Genomic DNA, 23,015 nt, shown 5'->3' with positions numbered 1-23,015 from the left:
TATATAGGCCCACGACGTTGTACACTGCCATTTACCGAGCTCCATTGTGAAGAAGCGCTCGAGGGGTGAATCTGCTGATTGTTCGCGTGTGAAGAATTATGTGAAGCTCCGACACTAGCCGTTGCGTTGTTATTTAAATTGCTGCTACTAGTGGTTGTTGATAGAGATGATGCTGCTGCTACTGTGGATGTTGTGGTAATACTAGAATTGTTGTTTTGGATATTTTCGGTCTCGTTAGCCCAGGTACCTTGTTGATCCGACGGTGTGGAAATTTCAGCTTTCAGAGACGGAAGGTTTGCTGGTGGTCGACGAGCCGAGGGAACCTTTCCCAAACTTTGCATTCCATGTTTGCGAGGAGCTGCACTTTTTTGAGTTGATGGTTCAAGAGATTCTCCCTAAGAACAATGATGATCGACATTAGATGCGGATTACTTTACATAATACCTGATGAGATCTTACCCGACTTGTGCTATATAGTTTGTTGATATCTAACGCTGCGAATTTGGGCTTTGCATTGCGCTCCCCCCTAGTTCCCCCCAATGCATTCATGCTGCCAGAGAATCTTCATCAGCGAAAAAGTGTTGAAGCCTCTTGCGCGCCTCAACCAGTAAAAGTTGATTGCGCTAGGAGTTGCTTCGTGCGTGTGTAGGCCCAACGAATTTGAGCTAATTTTAGGAATGAACGCAGCAAGTATTTTTTATCTTACGTAGAGTGGAGTGATTAGCTTGATGCCTGTAGCTGGCTCTGTAAATAAAGAAGAAAAAACAAATAAGCTCTTGGTTTTAGCGAGACTTTAGAATTCATCATTCATAACCAATTACAAGCATATAAGATTCCGGAACAATTTCTCTTCCGACTGTTATTCTTCATGCAAAACAGTCCAAATATAAAAAAAGAATTTGTTAGGCTTAAGATCCGACAGCAACAATAGCTTGCCGCGCGCTAGTTTTTTCATGATTCGTTTTTAGTCATAATTCAAAAGAGTTGAAATGAGCTGAACCAACCCCGAAAATGATAAACGTGTCCAATATTAATCAAGCTTTTAACAAACTCTCAAACGTTTATTACAACTCCCAGTTCAACTGCATTTCAGCCGCTTGCTATTACTCTAAATAGAAAAAAAAATCCAGTCTCCCGCAAATGTGGTCTGTGAATATCTCCGACCTTTATATTTGAACCGATGAATCACCTTGAGACATGCAAGACATTCAGCAGACGCTTATTTTTCCTCAAAAAGCTTTCCATTTCACTTTCTCCTACACGCATTGGCTGGGGTATAGACGACGCGGAGGCCAATTTATTCCGATTACAACTCACCATTACACAGTGTGATTAGACTAGATGGTATGGTCTCTCCTTCGAATATTTTTTGCTATCTTTGCGTTCAACTGTGCCTCTTCAAAACAATAAACCATCGTACGTAATGTCGTGTCCAATTTGACTCCTCAAACTCAAAGGATGCACAATTCGTATTGCATAAAGAATTATAAAAACCTACCCCAACGCACATAACTATAAACAACACTAAATTCACGTCTACACAGCGTCGACAAAGAAAGAAATCATTTACACAAACAACCGCTTATTCGCACGTATGTGGATGAGGTTCAACTTCGCAGTCAGCATAAAAACTTGTGTTTTAGTTCGTCAATAGCGACGGAATCGAAGCAATGCATGCGAAATCGTATTTAATTTCCAGTTTCACATCAGCATCTTCCATATTGATTGATTATAAACAAAAATCTTTTAGCGAGTGGCGAAATGAGACGGAAAGTGATACATGCGAGAAAGAGTTTTGTTGTGCATAAAAATGCATAGCTCAAAGCACCAAGGTAAGCACATACGTGAGACGCTTTGATAACGCCATCATTTTTTCCTACATCGCGTTTTGTGCACAATCCAAGGTCTTATTCGCTGGTGTGCGCGTTACCAGTGGTATTCGGTATGCTATAGTTAAGCAACAACCTTCCACTGAAAACGCGGTATGAGAGGAGTACCCAGTTTTCCTTGCGATTGGATTCGATTAGGGACAGATTGGACGTGTGTATTGGAACAATATGCTCCAATAAAGTCGTTCATACTATACTATATACTTTCTTTTACTGCATAATGAGGAAGAATACTATTACTAATAATTTTAATTACTAATAAAATCCGAAAAGTTTCCCTTAACAAAATATAACATTCGCCAAAAACGACGGTCAAACATAAATAGCATAATGGAATATTTTCCCTGATAAAATCCAAGTAGAAAATTTTGCCTTTGTATGGGAAAATATGACAATCACTCAACACGATCGCCAAACATAGACGGCTGAGTACAGAAAGTCATTCGTCTCAGTTTGTCAAACTCATCTGACTTTCTCTCTTTCTCCTTCTCAAACACCGTTGTGTAATTTTACTTTCCTCATAAGATAACTGCTATTTATTCGATTTAAAACTAAGCACAAGTTCACTAAAGTTGCTTTTTACGCGTTTTAGGCGGTTATTTTTATACTAGTTTTTCATTATTTAATCGTTCAATAAGAATAGTCAGAATCGACTTCGAATTACAAAAGGTAAGAAAATCGGAAATAGTTAATGCGTCATCTCTCAAAACACTCAGCAAATAAAATTCACTGATTTAACGTCTCTCTATCAGCAAATATAATTCACTGATTTAACGTGATATTTTTATTTTTTTTTTCTGATTTGTAGGTGGAAATAACGTTGCTCTTGAGTTTTTTTTTCTAAAATACAGGGTGTCACCGTGAAAGTAATACACTTTATTTACGCAATAAAATTAAAACAGATGAATATTTTTTACTTCGACCAGCTTTCCCAGCATGTACCCTCAAATGTTGAAGTCCAATGGATTCAAATCGGGAGAGAATGCGGGCCATTCAGAGGTGCTCATAAAACAAGGCAAAACACTGGTTGCTTTATGATCTTGGAATGCTGATCCCGATCATAATATTTTTGCATGGAAACAGAGTAGGCAGTGTGACTTTGCACTCGTATCCAAGTGAGTTTTAAAACTTGCTTGCACATTTATTTTCGGTTTGCACATAAACCCTACTAACAGTGTATTACACTTGAGTTAGATTTGAGTTTGAATCCTGCATAACAACAATTGCATAACAATCGAATTGCGATGAAATTCGCGCCGCGTCTGCTGCAACAGTTTGTTGCATTGTCCTTTGAAAGCATGAAATGGATCTAAAAACAAAACTCATCGCGTCACATCATCGCCTGCATCGTTGGATACATCGTGCACTGCATGCTTTGCACGCATTTAAACTCAATCGATCAGAGTGTGCGGTGCAAAAAAACTCAAACTATCGAGAGGAAGCAGATTCAAGTTGGATTCAAATCTGGAAAAGTGTTACTCAGTTCAACTTTGCACGAGTTCATGCCATCACTGCATGGAAATGCACATTTTTATGGCCAGAGGATGCTTTTTATATATTACATGAGGAAAAAATTTTACATTGGTTCCGAAATATTAGAAAATAAACTGTATCGTGCTAACAAGCACGTAGTATTCCATATGCCAGAAAAAAAGCAGAAACATTAGTTATCGAGAAAATGAAAAAAAGTCATTTACCAATCACTCTAAATTTACATGAAACATACCTACAAAAATTATATTTTCGTGAACCACAAATTGAAAGCTTCCGATTGATGTATATATCATCATTGTCAGATTCATTTGAAGAAAAAACCTGTTTGAAGATGGCTTGACTCAGTTTTTTGAAAAAAAAAACACATTTTGATGATAAAAGAATTAAAAAACATTATTTTGCTAAGCCATCTTGATATATGCGAGCCATTTGATAAATTTACAATTCCAAAATCCTACTAAACACTCGTTGTTTCTTTTCGAAAAAATACACTGCGCCGCTCTGCGCAAGATCGAACAAGATACATTTAAAAGCATTTTTTCCAAGCTATCTTTAAAAACTAGTGCCAATAGTGCCAAACCCTGCCGTCTAAACTTTTAACCCTGTTCTTTGCAAAAAATACGTAATTTAACTCCACCTAAATGAAGGGGATTTGTTCTCTACTATTTTACAGATAACTTATCCTCAGATTCCCTTGGGGCTTACGCAAATTTCGTAACATTGCATTTTTTATTCAAGAAAAATACTTAAAAACGCTGACTCTGTACTCTTTGAAAAATTATAGGAACAATTTTGCAGTAATGCTCTAAAAATTTGGATTGTGACCCTTCAATAGTATACAACTACAGAAGAAATATAACTGAAAGGATATTGCCACTTTCAATTTTGGGTCGATGGCCCGCGATTCCCCACTGTGCAATGCCTTAGGGGCCATCCGCATTCCACGTGGACAGATTTCAAACGTTTTTGAGCCCCCCCCCCCCCCCCCCCCGTGGACGACTGCTCATAAATTCTAAAAATTTTGTATGGACCGTAGACATTACACATACCCCCCACGTGATATGTGGATGGCCTCTTATACGCTGGCACTGAGTCTTGTTGCAACTTTATGCAGTTCTAATTTTTTATGCAAAAACGGTATAGCAAGTTTTTTTTATGTTTTGTATTTCTCGTGGAATCCGATTTCGGCACGGCAGCAGTAACTGGAGGAAGCCGACAAAAAATTACCGAATATCTGCTCTGCTGTTCTCATTCTTTTTCATTTCTGAAAAATATTTGATTTGTGGTGATATGGACCGAAGTTCATAATTGAAATCACTCACCGGAATCGGCGATACCTTTATTTGCAATCGGGAGAACAAAGTTTCAAACGATTCGGAAAAATGTCCGCTTTTGGATTTCGATAGCTGTTTGTTGATGAAATCAGAACGCGCGTTAATGGAGGCAGAGGAAGAGATAGAGAGGTAAAGCAAAAAAGACTAAATGCTTATCCAATGACGACATTTTTTTCATTGAATTGATGCCTTGTTGAAGTAGATTCACAAAAATTTTGGTGTGGTCGATGAAAGAATTCCCAGTCCCCGAGTGCCAACTGTACAATTTTGAGAAGTAAAATTGGTAATGATATGATCAACTATAGAAAAGTCTACAGAAATCCTAGAGGGGCTATAGCTCCACAACCGAATTTTTAACTGGTCATTTTCCACAACAGTGGGCCCAAGCGTAGAAAAAATGTTTGCAGAAAATTGATAAATGGTACAAAAACAATGTCATCTGTTAGCTACTTGAATATATTATTATCAAAAGTTTCTATTGTTTTCTTTAGCCTCAATTATTGAAAAAATGTGTTGTCGAACAAATTTGTGCAAAACGCTCCCCTCCCTACGAAATGGGAGGGGAGGAATGCCTGGTACTTAACATTCCCAGCTACAGTGATAGGCATAAATAAAAGCCCACCTTGAGTATTTAGAAACATTTCTCGATTTCTGAACTTTTAAATGAAAATCTGCAGCCGTCTTTCCACACGATTGTTTGTTATTTATCACTTTTTCAGATAATTAACAAGTTTTGTCATTTTTGTAGGATTTTGTTTACTCCATTACATGACTTCTTGAATGTGTGCAAAAATGCATTGACACAAATAAAAGCCCACTCCCAAAAAATTATATGGAAATCATTGGAAATCTTTAAGTAACTCGTCGTTTTCACATGTTATGACAGCTAGGGCTGTGCGATATTATTTACAATCACTCAGTGGTTCAGTTGATGCGGTATAAAGTGTTGTTCACATTGGCACATAAAAGTCGATTTTTGTTGCTTGCACAAAGAGTTTTCATCAAAATTAAAATGGTTGGGTAAAAATCAGCATGCAAGTCCAAAATCTAGTAGATCACGATCATTCCGCAGCGGAAGATTGCAGAGAGGTTTAGAATCAGCCGGGGAGCAGTCTGTAAAATTGTGCAGAAGCATAATACTTACAGTTCGCTTGCTGACAGATCCCGAAGAGGCTGTCGTCGGAAGACCGATAGCTGGACGAAACAACGAATCATCCGTGAAGTGGAGAAATCTCCAAAAACATCGGTCAAAGTGATTCAGGAAAACCTCTCGTTGGCGGTTTCAACTAGAACCATACGCCGCAGATTAGTTAAGCATGGACTCAAGAGCAGATTCACAGAAAAACGTCTATTCATTAGCAAGAAAAATGAACTGAAACGGATGGAATTTGCCCGGAAACATGTGAACAAAACGAAAGACTTTTGGAAAAAAGTACTTTGAACTGATGATTCGAAATTTGAGCTTTTCAACAAGAAGCGGCATGAAAGATTGTGGCGAAAGAATGATGTAGGATTGCAACACATTTTTTTTGTGAATTTGCTCTTTATTCCATGCTCAGCTAGTCTACGGCGTTCGGTTCTAGTCGAAACAGCCAACGAGAGGTTTTCCTGAATCACTTTATCGATATTTTATCACTTTGATCGGTCTTCCGACGACAGCCTCTTCGGGATCTATCAGCAAGCGAACCGTAAGTATTATGCTTCTGCACAATTTTACAGACTGCTCCCCGGCTTATTCCAAACTTCTCTGCAATCTTCCGCTGCGAAATGATCGTGATCTACTAGATTTTGGACTTGCATGCTGATTTTTTTCCCACCCATTTTAATTTTGATGAAAACTCTTTGTGCAAACAACAAAAATCGACTTTTATGTGCCAATGAGAACAACACTTTGTTTATATCGCGTCAACTGAACCACTGAGTGATTGTAAAATAATATCGCACAGCCCTAGCTGTCATAACATGTGAAAACGACGAGTTACTCAAAGATTTCCAATGATTTCCATATAATTTTTTGGGAGTGGGTTTTTATTTTTGTCAATGCATTTTTGCACACATTCAAGAAGTCATGTAATGGAGTAAACAAAATCCAACAAAAATGACAAAACTCGTTAATTATCTGAAAAAGTGATAAATAACAAACAATCGTGTAGAATGACGGCTGCAGATTTTTATATAAAAGTCCAGAAATTGAGAAATGTTTCTAAATACTCAAGGTGGGCTTTTATATATGCCTATCACTGTATATACAGAAAACGGAATATGTTTATCTCATCCCAGTTATGCGTGAAAAAATTCTAAAGTATTGTTCGAAAAATCGAACACCTGGTCAATAATGGGTTAAATAAAAATAAAAGCAACAGTTTTATTCTAATCGCCCGACTGACCGTATATTAAGTAATTTTGATCTGCAAGATTTCAAATTAGATATGTATAATTCAACGTTAAAACAGTTCTAGATTATTACTGCAATTTTGGACTCGTTTATGCATTCGCTTATTCAGCTACATGACAGTTGCTCCGTAATAGTTTATTAATTTTAAGAAATCTTATGTTTGAATGTCAAGTTATAATAATATGAAAATCATAAGATACTATTTCACGACTTGTTCATAGGTGCAACCTGTGCATTGCATAAGGAGATGTCAGGCAAAACCAAACCAAGTGATGTAATGACTATTTTTAACTATTTTTTTTTTAAATAGTAACGAAAAGGGAGACTTGCGCTTTTTTCGGACTTGATTGAGATTACTTAGGCACCAATCTGTGATTTTCAGAAATTGTAGTTGAACAGGTAGATTAAAAAGCCACGAGTAGCCCGTGCACTATTTTCACAATAATTTCACAATCGCCTAGCAAAATTAATTGTTAATGATAGATTCAAGTTTACGCTTACTAACGATTGTTGGATTTGGTATTTGAGGAAATAGAGTTGTTTCTAATTTAAACGCATTAGCAGAAATTCTTGTATCATGTCAAATAAATGTTGTTTGAACAAAAATTGTAACTATAAATCCCTTTAATTACAGTGTTTAGTCCCACGTCACCATGGATTATAACTCCTAGGACTGTATACCTTTTAGTATTTAATTTTCATTTTTTGTCGTTATTTTCAATTGTTGATTTTTTGCATTATTTAAATACATTTTATATACTTCAATCGACTGTATGTTTAAGGGGTTAAATGTATCTACCAAAAAAATTTTTTTTCGTCATTTATTTTTATTGACCTAAATCATGCTAAAACTATCCAAGAATCAAAATCTACATCGCCCAAGTACAGATCTAAGCTCAAAGTTCGTTTAAATCAATTTTTACCGAACAACTTTTCTGCCGGTACCCGCATAACTGTCCCATACTGATTTTGGTCACTTTTGAGTTATCATCGGAAATCGACTCAATTGTTATCATATTTTCTGGAAAAAAATTAAAATTGATACTTTTGTATGGAAAAACATGGAAAAAATACCAAGTTGTTTTTGTCCCATATTGAAAGTACCCGCATTACAGTCCCACTGCATAGTGGTACAAACTACAACATATAATTTTGCTCCAGATTGGTGTATATAGGGTTATTTTAGGCATATAGAAGTATGTCATTTAATTACCTAGACTAATGTTGTTTTTCTGTAGTACAATCTACGTTGCCAATGATAATGATATGGGATGGGACAAAATATGCGAGTACTTTTGAAATGTACCCGCATATTTTGTCCCATCTTGTCTTTTTTTCAAGTTATATAACGTAAAACCAATTCCATCCATGGTTTTTTGTTCTTAACGATAAACTTGTGGTGCCATGAAACTGTTATGGTCATTGGTTCTGGACAGTGCTGAGAATATTCACTGTCATGATATTCAAAAGCAACGATTTTCAGCCGTCTTTATATTGATAATCATACTACCCATGCGACCGTTGATATTCATGATACCAAACAACCGGTGAACACCGACAAGATAAACTTAAACACTCGTGTTGATATTTTGATCGTCAAAAATAAAAATCATATCAAAATAGTGAAAATCAAAATTAACCTTATTCGACCATTTATATTGTACTGGGAAGTGTACAGCTTCTGAACAGATTTACCGAAAATCCGAAAATACGGATAATATTAAATCGCCGTTTTCTCAACATGTTGTTTTTCATTATGGGACAGTTATCCGGGTACCGGCAGTTTTATACTCCAAAATCACATTTTTTGTTCAATTTGGCGATGCTCGTTTTTCTTTTTATTTCGAGGCTTTGTAAACTAGCAGAAGTTACCTACGAACGTTATCTTGTTTCAAATTTGAAGTATAGAGGTCTCTGCATCAAATTTCGACCGTCATAGCGTCTCTACAGAACGTGTTTACTCACAATTTCCCTTCGTTTAGTCGATCAGCCGTTCTCGTTGTGTACATTCTTTGTTTGAGTTCTTCTATACTTTTTAACTGTGAGTTATATTAAAAAGTACTCAAATATGAGTGACAAGTTTGAGTTTTGCGTGGGATCGGGCGCTAACTGTGTCAAAGTCGCTAAACATCGCATGTCCGACATCGCGAAAGAGGCTAGACGCAGCCATACATCAAATGATAAAAAGGAAGAAGTGGAAAATAAAACCCAGGAAGGACAATTTTACGGCGCAGGGAGAGCTGACTGAAGCTAAAAAAAATTTTAGGGGCTTTGTTATTGCGATTCTTAAGATTTATAGCATTATGAAACTTTAAACGCGTTTTTCTCAAAACCATGTTTTCAAAATCGTCGAGCAGTAGAACTGAAAAAGTTTACATCCGATTGGCTTGAAATTTTAACTGTAGCTTCTTCATTAGATTATCTAGTGAAGTACACACGATTTAAGCGATTGATTAACAACAACTTAAGTTATAAACAATCAAAGTCGATTTTTTTTTGTCGAAACAGAACTTTTATTTCAAACCGTTGCCATTTTGCGAAGAAAAATTCTAAAAATATAATCATGTGTACTTCACTAGCGACACTTAAGTAGATAATGAAAAAATTTTTGTTTTGGTTATAGGTGGAGTTGGGCACGACTTCTACTGCTCGCCGCGGAACAACCTTTAAAAAAAAGCGGTTCACGGCAATCGCTGCACAGCCGCCATTTTGTAACAAAAATAGCAATAAAAATATTTGTTCTATTCTGCAAGAGTTGCTCAATCCAATGATATATCATTTATATACCTTACATCTCAAATGTCCTGTAAAAAAATCATGCAAAAAGCCTTGCTTTTTTGAGCATTTGGTAGATATAACCCCTTAACACAAATTGAATTCGATGTTTTTTTTACATGAGAATGTTTAAATTTTATTGCTAAGCTAGCAAGGTTTTTCCATATATTTTTGATTTTTTTTTTCATCCGAAGTAAATCCGAAAAAAAATGTGTATATTATCTGTACTTTCCATAAAATTACGAATTCGAGTAAATTTTGGATTTTCTTTCTATGTCGTAATCAGAACCAGTTTCATTCTATCTAATGATGTCACTTGTGACGACAATAAGGGGGTTAATCGAAATTGATTATTAAATCAATAGCAGCCGACGTCGAAAGATGACGTTTGCATTTCGTTCTTTATCAGAAACGAAAAAAGGGGTTAAGTTGGAGAAAGAAACTAGAGTAACTAGAAGACGCCTCCAGAAACAAAAATACGAAAACTTTGGGACGTTGTGATTTCGTTGTGTTCGATAGGCGAAACGATTTGAATTTAAAATAATAGGTCATTTAATTACCCACGGTATCACACCGATTCGATTCTGCCGATATTGGCAGCATAGCGTACACAACAAAGCGAACAAAATTTTCTTTTGTTGGTGTGCACTTGCAACACACCTTTTCAGTAGAACTGGCTATTACATTCGAGTTAGTTGTTTTAGTACAGCGCTTACATGTTTGTTATTTTTACTGTTTACTTTTGCCGTCATTTAGCATGGCAATAAGTTTGTACTCGTTCTCTGTACAAATGAGTTTATGAAATTCTGGAGGAGGATCAAAAAGAACGATCCACTTCCAGAATTCCATATGCATTTTTCTCTGCTCATGAATGAAATTTTCGAACTCCAAGTTCAAAGTTATTCGTTACTTCGCATCCCAATTCTCGAATAATGGCAAATAAATAAGAAAATTTCATTTGATTGTCTTATTTAACTCTGATTAAATCAAATACTTTATATAATTTTACTCTGAAAATAATTTCGAAGCCGGTACATACAACATTAGAACATATCGTCGGCTTCGTGCAACACTGGCACAACTCAAAATTTTGCATTTTTGAGTTTTTGATGGCAAACGATGCGAAACATAGTTAAGTTCCATCCCACGAAACCCCGTTTCAAAAATCCAGAATCAAAAATCCAGTTTCAAAAATCCAGAGTAATGAGAAGATGTGCCTTTGCTGCACAAATCGAAATTTCTCCATAAAGTTAGTAAAAAAATGTTTTAACTTGGACAACGTGCTCATAATATGTGCATAATAGACCTAAAAATGTTAAGTGAGGATTGGTAATCTTAAACTTCAAAGTTTTCTTGAAAATCGAAAAATAGATTTTCGACGCAAAATTTCAAACGCGTTTTTCTCGAAACCATGATTTTTGAGTTGTGCCAGTGTTGCACGAAACCGACGATATGTCGAATATAATTCTAGATAAACATTTCAAAAGGTCCTATCTGCTTTCATCGTTTTTTCGGAGCGTCTTTTCATTTTGGTAATGGTTGAGTTTTAGTAACTCTCCCAAGAGTGGTTTTCGTTCAGGAGGCTAGAGTGATCCCCCCTCTTTCAACTTGTGCAAATAACGTGTCATAAAAGGTGTTAAATAAGTTGTGGTGATTGAATGAGAGTGATCGATCAAAAAATCGATCAAAGCAGATAGGACCTTTTGAAATGTTTCTCTAGAATTATCAACAAGTTCCAGCAATTACAATCACAACACAATTACAACAATTACAACAAAGTTAAAGTTTAAAAGATTTATTTTCGGATTTTGCTTAACAAGTTTTTCTCTTTTGTTATTATATTATATTATATTACGAAGACAGCTAATAAACGTATATTGTTTGTTAAGTTGAAAATTAAAAATTTATTCTAGCAATGTTGAAATGTAAAAAAAAAGATTCTACATAAATCTTAGTAAATGAACAAAAAATTCCCAACCATTCGCCGGCTCTTATTTTTCTAGAAAATTGTGGTTTTAAGAATGTAATCTTTCGATATAATGCTCACGATTATTTAGTGAACATCGAAGATAAAAGAACATAAAGATAACTTATAACCGTTGCAAAAATGTTCTATTCTTGTTCAGTAATTCATGTTTTTTATGGTAACCATATTCATGAGATAAACTTGTTAATCACCATCAACAGTGAATTTATTCCTTGATTGCACAAGAACATTTTTTCCTTTATGTACTCATCATTGCGATCAGAAACATTGACCCTTTGTGATATCACTACTGAGAGCAAGTGAACTATAATTCGTGCTTGTGTGTATGCTTTTTTCACGCTTCCTTTTTACGCTTACTATCTCGAGCGTCGCTGCATCTGGCCAATATTACCGACAATTACAATTCCCTGGAGAGATTTTTACTGAATGTCCCTCTGGCCAGTTTTATTTTCAGAGGGACTTATTTTTGTCAAGAGATATTTTGTAGAGGTTTTGTAGAGTTCAACGTAAAGGAAGGACTAGTGGAGAGCTTGAGAATAAACCGATGCTCTAGTACGTTGCCAATGAATGGCCCGGATTGTAATCTAATTTGTTGTCAACAACGAATGTAAGAACTTCTTCAATTACGTAAATACCAAACTAAAAAGTAACAACTGAATACTAAAATATCTATAGCGCATGAGAATCACAACACAAGGGTAGAAAATAAAATTAAATCAGACCCAAAACAGTTTTTTAAATTTGCAAACGATAAAATGAAGTCTAGTAACTTCCCATCTCGCATGCAATATGAAGAATTTGCCAGTACTAACTCAAAGCAAATCTGCAACAAGTTTGCGAGTTTCTTCCAAACCGTTTATAAAAATAGCGACGAAGTCAGGGACTTTTCGCACTTGCATGAACAAATAAATAACGTAACTAAAAGAACTGGATGCTTCAAAAGGTCCAGGACCACATGGAATTCTACCCTCACTAATGGAAAATCTTGCTCCTGCTTTCGTAAAACCATTGTTTTGGCTTTTCAACTTATCCCTTACGTCCGGACAACTTCCATTAGTCTGGAAAAAATCTTTTCTTATACCGATTTTGAAGTCAGGTAAGAGATCTGACATCAAAAATTATTGTGGCATTGCAATAATAGCATGTATCCCCAAACTTTTAGAAGCTATCGTAAACCAAAAAATATTTAATCAGGTAAAGAACCGCATAACGTGTAACCAAAATGGTTTTTACAAAGGAAGGTCTACGGCTACCAACTTACTTGAATTTGTTGATTACTTTCTTGCGTCTATGGACAGAGGCAACTTGGTGGAAACTCTATACACGGATTTTAGTAAAGCTTTTGACAGAGTAGATATTTTTTCATGATTATGTTTAAATTAAAAAAACTGGAATTTGAGTCAGGCCTTCTTAGATGGATTGAATCTTATCTGACAGGACACAAACGGTTAGGTTTGAGGGACACGTTTCTGTACCAGTAAAAGTGACATCTGGCGTACCACAAGGCTCCCATTTAGGCTCTTTGCTCTTCATTTTATTTGTTAATGACGGTACCCTTGTGTTGAATCGTCTCAAAGTATTGATATATGCCGATGACATGAAATTGTATATGGAAATAAAAAACAAATCAGACATCCAACAATTCCAACAAGAGGTTGACATTTTCTACATTTGGTGTAAAAAAAGTCTTTTGATCTCAACTTAAAAAACCTAAATTAATCTACCTATCGGTCGGACCCAGCCTTTCTCATTCAAACTTATTATTTGTAAAAATAGATTCATATGAACGCTTCAATCCAATAAATGTGTATTCACTTTTTGGGTTCTAAAATAATGATGTTGTAACATAAGTATAAAATATGAAATTTGACGTAATGTAAATGCTCAATAAATAGCGAAATAAAAGTAATGAGCGATACCGGGAACATTCAAATGGTACGATAGCACATTTAAATTATATTGTGGCCACATATATTGATCAAAGCAGGTATAGCTTTAAATAGCCTTTGAATTTCTTTTCTTTCCATAACTTTTGAACCATATATCAAACTGTTATGAAGTTTGTTATTTGGAAGTTTGAGAGATGACTCGTTCGTATGACACTAGTAATGTTCAAATAAGTCTTGTAATCTTTGAGATAATAGAATTTCGTTGTTTTATTAACAATTTAATACATAACGGTTGCTTAGTTCGATTATAATCAAATGAAATGGGAACGTATAGGGCAGCCAAACTTTGAAACCACGTGTTAAATCATAATACATCAGTTAACCCTTAACTAGTCTGTTCATCTGATAATACAATTGATCAAATCGGTTGTGTACCTTCTGAGATAATGAAGTTTCGTGATTTTCACAATTCGGTACATTACAGACGAAGTTACAGTCCGATTACATTGAAATTCAATAGGGTGTTATGAGGCAGCTAGACCTTTCATTTGACACTAATTTTGTGGAAATCGGTTCAGCCATCTCTGAGAAAAGTGAGTGAGTTTGAGTAGTCTTCGGGAAATGTTCCTTTTCATAGCTGGATTTCACATTTTTAAACATAACAGGCAAAGTAATAGTCCGATTGCAAAACAAATCAATAGGGTCTTATGGGGCAACTAGACCTTCCATTTGACACTGATTTTATGAAAATCGGTTCAGCCATCTCTGAGAAACATGAGTGAGATTAAACACTCTCTTGAACACGTTTCTTTAAATAACTTCTGAACCGCAAGTTCAATCTTCATGAAACTCAAAAGTTATAGGTTTTTTAAGTAGCTCGTTCATTTAAAACCAATTTTGTTAAAATCGGTTGAGTAGTTTCTGAGATAATGATGTTTCGTGATTTTCACATTTTTGAACATAACCTCTAAACTAAAAATCCGATTGCAATGAAATTCAATAGGGTCTTATGGGGCAACTAGACCTCTCATTTGCAATTAATTCCATGAAGATCGGTCCAGCCATCTCTGAGAAAATCGAGTGAGATTGGGAGAGCGTTACACACACACACACACACACACACACACACACACACACACACACACATACACACACACATACAGAAAATGCTCAGCTCGTCAAACTAAGTCGATTGATATACGAGATTCGACACTTTGGAGCACTTTTATACCTTTGAGTTTTCCAGTGATTGCTATACCATTCTAGGCAAAAAGCGATATTATATCCTACACAAGGAAAAGAAATCCTGAACATTCCAGTTGCACTCTTGGACATCGAATTGTAGAAAGGTGTTATCATATTAGAGATTTAGGAGTGATTATGGATTCTAAGTTAACAATCATTGATCACTGCAATACGATCATCAATAGAGCCAACAGTATGCTAAGTTTTATAAAAAGGTTCAATTATCATTTCGTAGACCCGTACACTATAGAAACTCTTTTTGTTACATATGTTAGATCTATTTTAGAATACTGTAGTGTTGTTTGGTCGCCTTATCAAGACGTCCATTCCAATAGAATCGAATCCGTACAAAAAGTTTTTGTTATATGCACTAAGAAAACTAAGTTGGAAATCATTTCCTCTCCCTTGTTATGAATCGTGCTGCATGCTTATTAGTATAGAAACGCTTGAAAAAAGAAGAGAAATTGCTTCGGTAACTCTTGTCAACGATTTAGTCTCACAACACATATATTCGGAAAATTTGCTAGGAAAACTCAAATTTTGTAATCAATTCTTATAGAACAGAATATGCCGGGGCCGGGCCAGTTAATAGTATGATGAGTCTTTTTAATAATGCTCTTAGAAAAAAATTGAACACTAGAATTACATAACTATATTTGTGATGTTAGCAATAGTTTTTAAGATGTAGTCTACTATGATTGACGCAAATAAACAAACTTTGTTTGATTGATGTCACGTCTTCGGCAAAGTTGTAGATACTAATGTTGTCTTTCCATCACGAATGCATCTTGACAGTAACGTAGGACAAACTAGTAATGAAAAATGTAGTCTTTTTGCCACTTTTTTTAAGTAATATACACCACATTTGAAGAAACAGACCGCGGCTGTGAATATTTCTCGTATTTTCCTGAATATTCGGATTCTTTATCTGTCAATCAAATATCCGAATTCAAAATTTAAAACGCACCTAAAAATTGAGACGCTACGAAAGGTCCTCTGACAGAATAACTCCAATTTTTCTCAAAAACTTGGCACTATCTATACCTATACTTCTGGAGAATGGAATTTTTCCAGAACTCTGGAAAACTTCATATTTAGTGCCAATTGCAAATCTGGCGCTAAATCTGACATTCGTAACTATCGTGGAATTGTCATTATTTCATGCATTCCAAAATTATTTGAATCAATAATTAATAGAAAAATCTTTCAGCAAGTAAAAACCCAACTTACAACTCAACAACACGGCTTTTACAAAGGCCGCTCAACTACCACAAATCTCTGGAATTTGTAACTTTCACTTTGACTGTAATGGACAACGGCAACCACGTAGAAACTCTTTATACGGACTTCAGCAAGGCATTTGACAGAATCGGCATACCTTCATTGCTCTTCAAGCTCGAAAAATACGGAATGGAAACAAAATTTTTGGAATGGCTGCAGTCATACTTAACAAAACGAACACAAATAGTTCGCTTTCAGAATTCCTTTTTTAACCCAATAGAATTAACTTCTGGGGTTCCTCAAGGTTCTCACCTGGGCTCTCTTCTTTTTATATTATACGTGAATGACATTTCTTTTCTTCTTAAACCAATATATGTGCATGTATATGCTGACGACATAAAGCTCTTTATAGAAATAATCAATGCAGAAAACTTCGAAATATTCAGAACGAAATCAATGTATGCTACACTTGGTGCAACAAAAGTCTATTACAACTCAACATTAAAAGATGTAATTTAATAACCTTCAGCAGAAAAACAGTAACTCAACCAACAGACATTTTCTTAGGAAACCAACAAGTAGAAAAATGCAAAATCGTAAAGGACCTAGGCGTAGTATTAGACTCCAAACTTACATTCATAGAACATTATAGCACAATAAAAACAAAGATAATAGTATGCTGGGCTTTATAAAACGCTTCGGCAATAATTTTTACGACCCGTATACAATCAAACTATTATATATTACATACGTCCGACCAATTCTGGAATATTGTAGCATTGTATGGAATCCTTATATTGTCACACATGAAGAACGCATTGAATCTGCCCAAAACCAGTTTTTTTTGTACGCGCTTCGTGAGCTAAATTGGACAGCATTTATATGAAGCACGCTGCATGCTTATAGACATACAAGCACTTAAAGAACGCCGCGAACTTTCAATGCTTTATTTTACCAATGACATTATTTCTCAACGCGTGCAATCTACTAAATTATTATCACAACTAAATTTTTATGCACCCAGTCGTCAATTAAGAACTCGTAAAATATTTTCGGAACACTCTCACAGAGCTACTACTCAAAAAATGGCCTAGCAAATCGCATGATGCGTTAGGCTATTGACATACTGAGGCGTCAAATGGAGCGAAGCAAGAAGCGTCGCAAAAGCGTCCGAGCTACTTCTTCGAACGTCTATATGAAACGCTCAAACCGGTCATACTTAAGCGGCAACGACGCGTCGGTAGAGGCGGCGAAACAGAACGAGTAGAGTTTTGACGCGCGTATATTTACGCGCAGATACCTTGTTCAGACGAAATCTTTCATCGCAAGATGCTTTACATTTGCTTTGTTTTGGTTTGGTAATTGAAAAAAAAGCAAATAGAATACATTTTCGTTTACAAAATGTTAAAATGTTTAAAAAATGTTAGTGCAGTAATACCATGTTCAGACTAAACCTGATATCGCCAGGTGCTTTATATTCGCTTTATTTTGGTCTTAATATAGAAAATATCGGGAAAAATTTTCAGGTCGTCAGGAAAATAACACTGGTATTTTTGATTAATATTGCATGCCTGACATACTGAACTTCTTTAGTCGCGAAACGCCAGCCGCTGAGTAACTAGCTGTGCTCACAGGGGTTATTCAAAGCCTAACAGATATCATAAACTAGTTGGACGTTACTCGGGGTTAGCGGGTTTAAAATTTAGAATAATTTCTAATATTTTTTACTACGTCTGTAGCGCAAATGACTTTAGAAATATTATTTTACTTCATAAAAAAAATCTCTATGTTTACTAAAAACGTGATTTACCGTGTTGGAAGAACCAAACAAATCTTCATTGGACGAATTCATATTTCTTTTAAACGAAACCGCTGCTGGAATCTAGGAATATGACAACACAACGCATTTGCGACGCTCGCTCCAGTATGTCATAGGAAGCTTCACCCAACGCTTCTGTTTATTCGCTTCATTTGACGCCTCAGTATGTCATTGTAATCAGCACAGCGAAAATATCGACATCACTATGGGCAGAAATCATGTATTTAATTACAATAACTCTCAATAAGTAGCAATGAAACGCGTTAACAGCCTCGTGCCTTTGTGGTGGTTGAAAAAACTAGGAAAGCAAAACTAGGATTGCACTGGCGACGCCCAAGCAAAAGTTGCTTCTTCTCAAGTGAACGTGGGTATATGATAAACAACGCGAGATAACAAAGCAGAAATTTGCCTCTTCATTCAGTAAAACTTTCATTTAGAACTCCGAGTAAATGTTCTTACTTTGTAAATGTAGTTCTTACAACTTCCAGTTTGTTCTTATATTTCCAATGATGCTCTGATGCATTCACATAATTTAAGTATAACAAAAAAAAATAGAACAGAAACATGTGAGTGCACCTATTTCATAGGAGAATATTTTTTAATCTCGTCAAAAATTGTTTAATTATAGCGATTCAACAATTTGAAATATCAATTTTTTTGCAAAATTGGGTCCTAAAGTTTTAAATGGTTTTCTAATTTTTATATATCAGCTGGAAGAGTGCAATTTTCTGAGGAAAACGTGATTTTTAAAAAATGTATATCGTTTTCCTTCGATTTTTAAATGAAGAATAAAAAACTGCTCGAAGTGCCTTTCATGACAGTTCTCTCATATACTGTACATGGGCGAAACGTCATCTAAGACCTTTGAGCAGTTATTTTGTTCTTCATTTGAAAATCGAAGAAAAAATATAAACATTTTCTGAAAATCACGTTTTACTCACAAAAAGCGGCTTTTTCAAATGATGTATAAAAACTGGTATAGCTTTAGGACCCAATTGTGATTTTTTTTGATTACGTAATTTCAATAACACATGTTTACTTTTCGAAGTGCCAGAGTCCGCGGCAAATTGATTCCTACAGTTCTCTACAATGTTTTTTTTATTTTTTATGGATATTAACGATTTTTTTGAATTATTCCACTATCCTACTTTAATAAAGCGTAACAATCCTTTCATATGAATAAATATAAATTAGCAATAAATATTTAAATAGTTGGCTGTAAAGTCTGTATTCAATAAACAGAAAGATCAAGTACCGAGGGAATTGTCAGTACCCAGAATATTTGCATCAAAAATAGTAAGTAATGATTCCCGAATTAGTCTGGCAGGTTCGACACCTAGTACAATATATAAAACACTTACTGAAAGTTTTTTTGTGCAGTAGATTTCAGGGCATGTAATTTACCATACATTCGATGTATAAGTCAACTTCACTGATCTTAGCAGCCGAAAAATGGTACCCCCAACGAAGACAAACTGTGCAAAACAACCTTCTATTGACATTTCTTATTCTCAACCTTTCAAATGATATCTAGGTATTTCAATTACGTATTTAACGATTTTTTATTCCCGGATATTAATGGTATAAATCAATATATGTACTTTATTGCCATCTAGTTGGGGAAATCACAGTAGATAAGTCTAACGAAACTTCCTTCAGCGTTAGATATGACGATATGACTCAGCAAACGCCACCAACACAAATTCGGTCAGAAAGTATATCAATCTTCTTCTGGAACATCTCTTTCTTACTTACAATCGTGAAGCTCACTTACCTTCACCGAGCGATAGAAACAAAAAAAAAACAAAAAAACAGCTCTTTCGTCTGGCTGTCATTGAAGTTACAACGCTGCACAGCCGACACGGAATTGATATGAATGGGCAACGGAGATCCCCCGTAAGAACGTCATTCTGCATATACACACACCTACCTGTCTGTTTGTACGATACTTCACACACGTTCGCACAAACAGACGTGGCCGACATCGTCATTGCCCGCTATCACGCGCACTTAGACAATCCAAACTGTCTCGCTTTCCTGAGCCAAACTCATTTCAGCTTCGTTTTTCTATATCTGCACTCCAATGGCAAGGTATGACGACTTGAAAACGGTTTTGTTAATTATTAAAAAGCAAAATAATGCCAATGTAATGCGGCTTTTCGAATTTCAGGTGTTGTAGAGAAATGTGTAAAAACAAAATCAAAACAGGTACAGCTTTTCAAAATAAATATCAGAATATTTAAGATAACAGTAATAGTCTTACAAACAATGTCTTTTTAAAAGTATGTATAGTACGAATGGTAATTCTGGTGCTAGTACCAAAATTATCTCGAATGCAAATGTCTTTTCAAACATGTTTGCAAATACAAAAAACGCTTTCGATAACCATATACATATTTTGTCAAGAAATTTCGTTAGAAATAAACGTTGTTGAACATTGAGTAATTTTAAATAACTCTGTAAAACAATAGTGCCTTAGTAATTGTCCAAATATAAAATAATATCGGTTACAGTTTATTCAATCGCACAAAAGCAGTTAACATACTGAACAATTCGATTGTGTTTAAAACTTTACACAAGATATGTACATTTGTTATAGTTAATTATTGATTTGGTTTTCTATCAGCAAACACCATTAATTCCAAAGACCAGTGAGACTGAAGCAAGCAGCAAATCAAGATTGAGCATTATTATATTATATACTGCGTGATGCTGCGCTTGTGAGAATTCACAGTTTCCAGCTCAACTATGAACTCAGATAAAAGTAGAGCATTCTATGTACAATATATATAAACGAACAAAAGAATCAAAAATAATTTTTAAAAAATTACCGGCAGATCCTAGGTCAATTCGTGAGCTAAACTACTGCTGCCCGAAGATCGCTGTATTCGTCAGAAAATTCGATAATATTCTCACGCCGTTTGTACTCCAAATCGTGAGATGACGTTTGCGGTTTTCGAACAATGGAAAACTTTATTTTTTTGCGTCTGCAGTGTAAGAAATTTATGAACTCGCTGCCCACAGGAAAACTTTATTCCGTCTGTCCGTTCGCGGCCCGAATGTGACGGGGTAAGGAGTTCACCTCGAGTCAAGAATTCCTCTAGAAAATCTGGAGCTGTAAATTTAATAATCTTTTGCACTCCACTTCGTAACGGGAAATCTCTGCTCTAGCCTCTTCTTCTTGCCGCCTCTCTTTTTCACTGCTTTTCCACTTGCTTCTTCGTAAGACAAAAAAAAAGCGAGTGCTTCTTCCGCGCACCACCGCCGGAAACACAACCCACTATGTACTTGTAACACGCACACCGACACGATACACGCACACACGCCACTGACAAGCGACAGCACGGAATGCTACTGCAGGTACTTTGCTTTTCAGCTGTACGTTTTCGGAAATCCTTACTGATCCCTGACAGATCAACCTCACGATTTACACGTACAATTTTCACAAAAAAAAATTATTCACGAAAATCGATAGGCAAAAGCGTTTGCTTTACCTTGATTTCCACTTCTTTACAACTCAAAGCCCGACAGCTCATACATACATTCAAAAGCAATCGTCGTCGTCGCGATATACGGTCATCAAAAAGAGAACCTCACCAGCTCGCAGTGCGTGTGTGAGTAGGATGCAGAAAGCACTGAATAAGAAGAAACTCTTGATCTTTGCAACCGGGTTGTGAGGCAATGAAGAAAAATTTCCTTTTCTTTGAATACAAAAATCACTTCGAAAACGCGGTAAAAACCGTTGTAAATCACTTTCAACCGACACGGCGGGATTCAGGCGAGAAAATCCGAATATTTTGAGCACGGCTCAATACCTTTTGCAACAGAAAATCCGAACTTTTCCGATTGGTTGTACGCACCTTCACTGCTGCTGCTGCTGACAGGAGACGAATTTGTGAGGTCTACAAAAATGGCGTTGCCAGCCAGAAAATATAAGTGAAACTTCACTAGTTTGGTACGATGGTCACTTTTATAGTGTTTGTGAAACATGAGTATCATCTAGATAAAATTGCAAGCAAAATGCATTGAAATGTCAAAATTTGCCACATAGGCCACATAGTGATGCTTTACACTCTACTTAAAATATACACGAACTTTGAACCCATGCTGGAAAGCTGGCTCTGTCTGAGCTGATTTCGTGGTTGAAAGAAGTAAACAAACTCATTTTATAAAATTGGGTTGTTTAGCAATTCACGGATTTCTGATTTATCTATACCAGCTAAAAGGTTTTTCTGAGCAAAACGGGTTTTTTTTAAATTTTGTATCATCCTTCGGTTTTTAAATGACGAATAAAAATCGCTACAATGACAGTTGGTATGGGCTGACTGTCATTGTAGGGATTTCGAGCAGATTTTGAGCAGTTTTAATTCGTGATTTAAAAAATTGAAGGACAACTATAGAAAACTTTTAAAAATCACGTTTTGTGAAGAAACTTTCAGATTATATAAAAAACTATGGTATAGCTAAATAACCCAACCTCACGGATTTCTGATTTTTATATATCAGGTAAAAAAGTGTAATTTTTTTAGCAAAACGTGATATTTTTTAAATTTAATATCATTGCCCTTCAATGTTTAAATGAAAAATAAAAATACAGTCGTCGTTCGATAACTGCAACATGTTTACGTTGCAGTTATCGAATGCCGTTTGATGAACGCGACACTTGACACATGCCAAAATTTAGAGGGGGTCCGTCACTACCATTTTTGTTTTCAATGATGTCGAAATGTATTTTTGTAATGGAATAGTGGCAAAAATAGCAGAAAACCAAAATAAGCAATCGATTAATCAATTTGGTATTTATATTTCCGCATCATAGTTTATTGCGTTTCAGTAACTACTTTACATAACCAATATGTAGGCGAAGATATAGTTCATCACTACAATAGACCATTTCACGAGACGCTTTGAACTTAATTCATGAATAAAATTTTGATAGAAAGCTCGGAAACGCTGACATAACGCAA

At 35.6% G+C, this 23,015-nt stretch overlaps 1 protein-coding gene across 5 annotated transcripts in view; it reads right to left on the bottom strand.

The window, feature by feature from the left end:
* Window positions 1-21,955, bottom strand: part of LOC129721143 (neurogenic protein mastermind) — a 31,646-nt gene extending 9,691 nt beyond the window's left edge. For 2 of the 5 annotated variants that reach the window (XM_055673337.1, XM_055673342.1), the window contains exons 1-3: window positions 20,880-21,955; window positions 460-744; window positions 36-395 (exon numbers count right to left, since the gene is read on the bottom strand). In XM_055673337.1, coding sequence (XP_055529312.1) covers window positions 36-395; window positions 460-549 — 450 coding nt within the window. In that variant the 5' untranslated portion in view covers window positions 550-744; window positions 20,880-21,955. The remainder of the gene's footprint in view (window positions 1-35; window positions 396-459; window positions 745-20,879) is intronic. The other 3 variants (XM_055673339.1, XM_055673341.1, XM_055673338.1) reach the window with 3 other exon arrangements.
* Window positions 21,956-23,015: the final 1,060 nt, after the last annotated feature.

Source organism: Wyeomyia smithii, chromosome 2 (genome assembly GCF_029784165.1).
Source record: "Wyeomyia smithii strain HCP4-BCI-WySm-NY-G18 chromosome 2, ASM2978416v1, whole genome shotgun sequence".
NCBI lineage: Eukaryota > Metazoa > Arthropoda > Insecta > Diptera > Culicidae > Wyeomyia > Wyeomyia smithii.
Note: the sequence above shows the minus strand (reverse complement) of the source record. Positions and strands in the feature narration are given on the sequence as shown.